This window comes from Leucoraja erinacea, unplaced genomic scaffold (genome assembly GCF_028641065.1).
Source record: "Leucoraja erinacea ecotype New England unplaced genomic scaffold, Leri_hhj_1 Leri_1310S, whole genome shotgun sequence".
NCBI lineage: Eukaryota > Metazoa > Chordata > Chondrichthyes > Rajiformes > Rajidae > Leucoraja > Leucoraja erinaceus.
Genome location: NW_026575573.1, coordinates 14,223 through 22,500, shown reverse-complemented (window position 1 = coordinate 22,500; position 8,278 = coordinate 14,223). Strand labels below are relative to the sequence as shown.

General features: G+C 48.2%; 1 protein-coding gene across 1 annotated transcript in view; it reads right to left on the bottom strand.

Annotated features, from left to right (window-relative positions):
• The window catches only part of LOC129715666 (histone-lysine N-methyltransferase PRDM9-like), a 5,457-nt gene extending 467 nt beyond the window's left edge, over window positions 1-4,990 (bottom strand). Inside the window, exons 1-2 of the mRNA XM_055665522.1 lie at window positions 4,950-4,990; window positions 2,906-4,283 (exon numbers count right to left, since the gene is read on the bottom strand). Of these exons, the coding sequence (XP_055521497.1) occupies window positions 2,906-3,963 (1,058 nt within the window). The 5' untranslated portion in view covers window positions 3,964-4,283; window positions 4,950-4,990. The remainder of the gene's footprint in view (window positions 1-2,905; window positions 4,284-4,949) is intronic.
• Between the last annotated feature and the right edge of the window lie 3,288 nt (window positions 4,991-8,278).

Sequence of the window (8,278 nt, the reverse complement as noted above, 5' to 3'; positions counted from 1 at the left end):
AAAGCGAATGGTATGTTAGCTTTCATTGCAAAAGGATTTGAGTATAGGAGCAGAGAGGTTCTACTGCAGTTGTACAGGGTCTTGGTGAGACCACACCTGGAGTATTGCGTACAGTTTTGGTCTCCAAATCTGAGGAAGGACATTATTGCCATAGAGGGAGTGCAGAGACGGTTCACCAGACTGATTCCTGGGATGTCAGGACTGTCTTATGAAGAAAGACTGGATAGACTTGGTTTATACTCTCTAGAATTTAGAAGATTGAGAGGGGATCTTATAGAAACTTACAAAATTCTTAAGGGGTTGGACAGGCTAGATGCAGGAAGATTGTTCCCGATGTTGGGGAAGTCCAGGACAAGGGGTCACAGCTTAAGGATAAAGGGGAAATCCTTTAAAAACCGAGATGAGAAGAACTTTTTTCACGCAGAGAGTGGTGAATCTCTGGAACTCTCTGCCACAGAGGGTAGTTGAGGCCAGTTCATTGGCTATATTTAAGAGGGAGTTAGATGTGGCCCTTGTGGCTAAGGGGATCAGGGGGTATGGAGAGAAGGCAGGTACGGGATACTGAGTTGGATGATCAGCCATGATCATATTGAATGGCGGTGCAGGCTCGAAGGGCCGAATGGCCTACTCCTGCACCTAATTTCTATGTTTCTATGTTTCTATACGAGAGATATTTCAGTGAGCAAGAGTACAAGGTAGGGAGAGGAATGGATGAGTGGGTAACTTCAGCTGATACTGAAATGTTTTCATGCACAAATATTGTGGGGCGAAAGGTTCATTCTTCTGCTGTACCACTTGTAATGAGTCGAGTCGTATACATGTTAAGGTACAACACATGTTTATTAAAGTCCACTCACTCACAGCATTCATCTGCATGGTGTTACAGTAACTAGCAGCTACTCACACTCATTACCAATAAACATAATATTACATAGTGCCCAAGCAAAGATACTATAAACATAGTAAAGACAAACAGTTTCCCCGCAACGCTGATTACATTGCGAGAGGCATAACTGAAGTTGGGCTTACTGAAATGGCGGACGTTGCGCTCCGTTGCGTACTACACGTCAGTCCATTGGATTTGCAGGAGTGGTCTATTTGCTCCGCTCTAGTATCTTTGCTAATTACTAAAGCAGACTTCTGATAATATAAACCGCATAGTAGGCCAAGCTTCTACCAACAGGCATTACAAATAGTTAGTAAGAAGTAACCAATCTACACTTCTCTCTATAATTACAGCGCAGTCACAAAGAATATAATATAATGCAGTATAATGTGGATAAATGTGAGGTTATCCACTTTGGTGGCAAAAACAAGAAAGTAGACTATTATCTGAATGGTGGCCGATTAGGAAAGGGGGAGATACAACGAGACCTGGGTGTCATGGTACACCAGTCATTAAAAGTAGGCATGCAGGTGCAGCAGGCAGTGAAGAAGGCGAATGGTATGTTAGCATTCATAGCAAAAGGATTTGAGTATAGGAGCAGGGAGGTTATACTGCAGTTGTACAGGGTCTTGGTGAGATCACACCTGGAGTATTACGTACAGTTTTGGTCTCCTAATCTGAGGAAAGACGTTCTTGCCATACAGAGAAGGTTCACCAGACTGATTCCTGGGATGTCAGGGCTTTCATATGAAGAAAGACTGGATAGACTCGGTTTGTACTCGCTAGAATTTAGAAGATTGAGGGGGGGGGTCTTATCCCGTACAGTGGTGGTGAGTTGGTCAAACACGCCAGTATATTCAGGACATGGTGTAATACATTGACACAACCCAAAGTGTTTCAACAGGTCTACAGAGGACGCCATATCGGCGGCCCTACACTCTGCCCTGACCCACCTGGACTACAACAACTCCTACATCAGGCTGCTGTTCATTGATTTCAGCTCTGCCTTTAACACAGTCATCCCCGCCAGGCTTGATCACCAAACTCAGCGGACTTGGCATCTCCACCTCCCTCTGCAACTGGACACTGGACTTCCTCACTAACAGACCACAGTCTGTTAGGGTCAATAACCTCACCTCCTCCACTATAACACTGAACACCGGAGTGCCACAGGGTTGTGTGCTCAGCCCTCTCCTCTACTCCCTCTTCACCCATGACTGCATCCCAAAGTACGGATCCAACGCCATTATTAAGTTTGCTGACGATACCACGGTAGTAGGACTGATCAGCGACAACGATGAGTCAGCCTACAGGGAGGAGATCCAGCAGCTGACAGCCTGGTGTGCCAACAATAACCTCGTCCTCAACTCCAAGAAGACGAAGGAGATTATTGTTGACTTCAGGCAGACCAGAGGAGGCAGTCATACCCCCATCCATATAAACGGGACTGAGGTGGAGCGCGTCTCCAGCTATAAATTCCTCGGAGTACATATCTCGGAGGATTTGTCCTGGTCCCTCAACACCTCCAAGCTGATCAAAAAGACACAGCAGCGCCTTTACTCCCTGAGGAGGCTCAAGAAAGCTCACCTGTCCCCCCGGATCCTGACCAACTTTTACCACTGTACCATAGAGAGTATCCTGACCACCTGCTTCACGGAATGGTACAGCAGCTGCACTGCTGCGGACAGGAAGGCACTACAACGGGTGGTGAAAACCGCGTAGCACATCATCGGTGCCCCGCTCCCTGATCAAGTTGGTTATTGCAAACCGAGCGGAGGTGTTGGGCGAAGTGATCGCCAAGCCTACACTTGGTCTCACCGATGTAGATCAACTGACATCTAGAGCAGCGGATGCAATAGATGAGGTTGGAGGAGGTGCAGGTGAACCTCTGCCTCACCTGGAAAGACTGCTTGTGTCCTTGAATGGAGTCAAGGGGGGAGGAAAAGCGACAAGGGTAGCATTTCCTTCGGTTGCAAGGGAAAGTGCCCGGGGAGGGGGTGGTTTGGGTTGGGAAGGGACGAGTTGACCAGGGAGTTACGGAGGGAGCGGTCTCTGCGGAAAGCCGAAAGGGGAGGAGATGGGAAGATGTGGCCAGCGGTGGGATCCCGTTGGAGGCGGCCACTGGTGCGCACGTGCTGGTGAGACAGGGCGTGGGAGACCATGGCAAAGTGCTCTCCACACACCGGGCTGGAGACGGGACAGTTGCCGGCGTGCACCCGCTTGTGGGACAGCAGGTTGGAGGAACGGGTGAAGCCCTTGCTACATTGGGCACAGGTGTAGGGGCGCACGTGGGTATGGGTGCGCTGGTGCACCAGCAGGTGACTAGACTGGGTGAAGCCCTTGCCGCACTGGGCGCAGGTGTAGGGGCGCTCGCTGGTGTGGGTGCGCTGGTGTTTCAGCAGGCAGTCAGAGCGGGTGAAGCCCTTGCCGCATTGGGTGCAGGTGTCGGGGCGCTCGCTGGTGTGGGTGCGCTGGTGTTTCAGCAGGCCGCTCAACTGGGTGAAGTCCTTCCCGCACTGGGCACAGGTGTAGGGGCGCTCGCCGTTGTGGATGCTGCGCTGGTGAACCAGCAGGTGGCTGGATTGGGTGAAGCTCTTGCCGCACAGGGCACAGGTGTAGGGGCGCTCACCGGTGTGGGTGCGCTCCAGCCGGTGTTGGGTGTAGGGGCGCTCACTGTGGGTGCACTGGTGCACCAGCAGGCCGCTGGGCTGGGTGAAGCCCTTGCCGCACTGGGTACAGGTGTAGGGGTGCACGCGGTTATGGGTGCGCTGGTGCATCAACAGGCAGTCAGAGCGGGTAAAGCCCTTGCCGCACTGGGAGCAAGTGTAGGGGCGCTCGCAGGTGTTGGTGCGCTGGTGATCCAGCAGGTAGCTGGACTGGGTGAAGCCCTTGCCGCACTGGGCACATGTGCAGGGCCGCTGCCCAGTGTGCACGCTCCTGTGCACCTTCAGTTCCGTGGACGACTTGAAGCCTTTGCCACAGTCGGGGCAGGTGAAGGGCCGCTCATTGCTGTGCACCGCCCGTGTCTTCACAACCCCGACAGCTGGGTAAAGCACTTCTGCAGGTGGAGCAGCCATAAGGCCTCTCGCCCGTGTGCATCCGCCGGTGTCTCTTCAGGACCATCGCCGTCAGAAAGCACTTGCCGCAGTCAAAGGGGCGTTCTCCCATGTGCACCCGCCGGTGGGTCTCCAGCTCACTCGGGCTCCGCCAGGCCTTGCCACACACGTCGCACTCATAACGCTTCTCCTTGTTGTGCCCCGTCATGTGGTCCTCCATCGAAGCTCAGCCCCTCGAAGATCAGCCCGCCCAATGAGCGGAGGGGGCTCACCTCCACCCTGGCTGCCCTCAAGGCCGCTCACGTCCCCATCTCTCCGTCCACAGCAACGGCTCCTAAACCCTGCAGGAGGGGAACACAGAGGGTCAACAAGCTGGCAAACAGGACATTACTAGCACATATTGAGTGTGTTTATGGCGGAGGAAACCGTTATATAATTCTACGCGGCACACTGGCGCAGCGGTACAGTTGCTGCCTCACTGCCAGAGACCCGGGCTCGATCCTGACTACGGGTGCTGTCTATGTGGAGTTTGTACGTTCTCCCGTTGACCTGCGTGGGATTTTACTCCGGGTGTTCCAATTTCCTCCAACATTTCAAAGACGTTCAGGGATGTAGATTAATCGGCCTCCACAAAATTGCTGAATTTTCCCTAATGTGTGTGGGATAGTGCTAGTGTACGGGGTGATCGCTGGTTGGCGCGGACTCCGTGGGCCAAAAGACCTGTTGTTTCCGCGCTTCCGCGCTATGAATCTCTAAACTAAACTAAACCAAAGAAGGGTATCGACACAAAATGCCACCCATTCCTACTCTCCACAGATGCTGCCTGACCCGCTGAGTTACTCCAGCACTTTGTGTCTATCTTCTCCACAGATGCTGCCTGACCCGCTGAGTTACTCCAGCACTTTGTGTCTATCTTCTCCACAGATGCTGCGAGTTACTCCAGCACTTTGTTATCGAGTCATAGAGTGATACAGCGTTGGAAAGAGGTCCTTCGGCCCAACTGGTACCCGCACTCCTAGATCCCTCGGCTCCACACATTCCGCAAGGCTCAGAGTTGTACAGTCCTAGTGAGACCATTCTTGCTATTGAGGGAGAGCAGCGTAGGTTGGGGGAGTCCAGAACCAGGGGCCACAGTTTTAAGAATATTGAGGAACGAGACGAGGAAACACTTTTTCTCAGGTTTACACCATTTCGGCCCCCGCCCCGTCATCATCTCGGCCCCGCCTCCGTCACCTGCGCTCGGCCCCGCCCCCGCCACCATCGTCTGCAATTTTATCCCATCAGATAACGCATAAAAATAAGTTTAATTTGACACCTAATTCACTTTCATATCTTCAGTATTAAAAAAGTTATGGCCATTTTCATACTCGGAAATTAGCATCTTGTTCCCTATTGCTTTTCCATTGACTTAACACAAAAGCAGTGATCGAGGACAGTCAAAAGCCCATAACTTCCTTAAAAATTAAGTTAACTGAGTGAAATTTTCAGTTATTATAGATTGAAGCATTCTGAAACAAATATAAAACATCTTACTTGGATGACCTGAAATAAAAGCATATACATAGTTAATTACCTAATTGTAGCTAATTACAAAATTGACCGTGGTCACGGAAATAGTAATAAACACCCAGACTGCCTTGAAAATTCAAAAATGTGACATTCTCAAGATCAGAACTTTAATATTATTGTATAATATGCTGTAAGTCTGAACAGATAGGTAAATAAATTACAATTTCTAGCAATAGCCCAAGTCTTTATGGGGAAGATCAGTTGCTAGCTGGTACATTGGCATATCATAATCAGTTGCATCATCATACTCTCAGATTGTAACCAATAAGCAACTCTGTACACCTTGCTTTTCCTCAACTTTTCAATTTTGGCATTGTAAACTTCAAGCTTTTGCTCTTCAAACCACGCATGGCATGCCTTTCTGCCCACTACTTTCCTATTAACAATGTCCCGTAGATTACAATTCTTCAAAAAAGGATATATTTTTAAATAGCCTAAGTATCCAAATAACAAACTAATCCAATTCACACAAGAATTCACAATATAACATGATTTTTAAATCTTACTGTCATGAATTTATATCCCAGGGAAGGAATTGAATGTTAATTCCCATCAATTAATCTAGAAACATCCACACAAAATATAATCAAATTATTGTTTTTTTGCAAAATACATGCGACTCAAACTGTTGTGAATATTTAAAATAATGATCATGGAGAGAGAGAATAACACAAAATATAGACAATTTAGATGGCTTATCTCCAAAAAAATAGGCATTTTAATAATCTTTTAACAAGGAGTCACAGTTTAAGGATAAGGGGGAAATCTTTTAGGACCGAGATGAGGAAAACATTTTTCACACAGAGAGTGGTGAATCTCTGGAATTCTCTGCCACAGAAGGTAGTTGAGGCCAGTTCATTGGCTATATTTAAGAGGGAGTTAGATGTGGCCCTTGTGGCTAAAGGGATCAGTGGGTATGGTGAGAAGGCAGGTACAGGATACTGAGTTGGATTATCAGCCATGATCATATTGAATGGCGGTGCAGGCTCGAAGGGCCGAATGGCCTACTCCTGCACCTATTTTCTATGTTTCTATCTTGCTTCTGGAACGCGATCGATTGGAACGTTGCATTTGCGGTGAATTTGAACCCCAGACATCCTTGAGGTTGGTCTTATAAAGAGCTGTTTGTTTGATGCAGGTTGGATGAAAGCGTACAGAAGTTTTCAGTGGTAGGCGGTGACGTGGTCGTGGGAAAGTACCCATTTTTGTTGTACGCAACTATGAGAGGAGCGCCTGATAACATCAAGAGAGGTAAAACCTAAGCAACTAGTAGATATATTGACCTAATATTTAGGTATAAATAATATATTAAACACTGGACTGATGGAAAACGTCAATTGTTCGGGCTCCATGTATAAATTCCCTCCTTCGCCAACAGAGGTCCTGCTCTCTCCCTAACTACTGTCCCTGTTTTAATGTCCTATAGAATGTCGCTTTCTATGTCACTTTCATTTCTATAGCATTTAAAAAACAACTCTCGTTGGCCAAAGTGCTTTACATTGGTGGAGGTACTAACGTTACACAACATTGGTTCATAGATTAAGTACATACATAAATACATACATATAGCCGACGCTCAGAGGATGTCAAGAAAGGCTTGGGAGTAAAGATGAGTTTTAAGTCTCGACTAAAAGGAGTCGATGGAGGGGGCAGTTCTGATGGGAAGAGGGATGCTGTTCCACAGTCTAGGAGCTGCAACCGCAAAGGCGCGGTCGCCTCTGAGCTTATGAGCTGATGTTCAGTAACCCCAAGTCGGTTACTGACTTTTGATGTTGGTGGGGGCAAGCCCGTTAAGGGCTTTGTAAACATGAAGAAGGATCTTGAAATTTATTCGGAACCGCACAAGGAGCAAGTGGAGAGAGGCCAGGATCGGGGTGATGTGGTCCCTTTTTCGGGTCCCCGTCAGGAGTCTCGCTGCGGCGTTTTGGACCAGTTGCAGGCTGGACAGAATCATTGTTTGATTTTCTTTAATCCTACTCAGTAAGGATATTTCATATACTGTCATATGCTGAGAGAATGGAGCAGCTGGGCTTGTACACTCTGGAGTTTAGAAGGATGAGAGGGCACCTTATTGAAACATATAAGATTATTAAGGGTTACACAAAAAAGCTGGAGAAACACAGCGGGTGCAGCAGCATCTATGGAGCGAAGGAAATAGGCAACGTTTCGGGCCGAAACCCTTCTTCAGACTTTTTCCAGCTTTTTTGTGTAACCTTCGATTCTCCAGCATCTGCAGTTCCTTCTTCAACAAGATTATTAAGGGTTTGGACACGCTAGAGGCAGGAAACATGTTTCCGAAGTTGGTGGAGTCCAGAATTAGGGACCACAGTTTAAGAATAAGGGGTAAGCCATTTAGAATGGAGATGAGAAAACACGTTTTCACGCAGAAAGTGGTGAGCCTGTGGAATTCTCTGCCTCAGAGGGCGGTGGAGGCCGGTTCTCTGGATGCTTTCAAGGGAGAGCTGGATAGGGCTCTTAATGACATCTCAGGTGACATGGGGAGAAAGCAGGAACGGGGTACTGATTGTGGATGATCAGCCATGATCACATTGAATGGCGGTGCTGGCTCGAAGGGCTGAATGGCCTACTCCTGCACTTATTGTATATTGCAATAATTGCCAGGGTATCTGCACTTTCCTGATTGAATGCTTGATACGTTGCAGTGAAATTCCTTCATTGGTGCAGTTCAGGAATAATTGACCATAACTAAGCAGTCATACTGGAGTACAAGAGTGTGGGACTAGTCGATTGCACCGAGACAGTACAC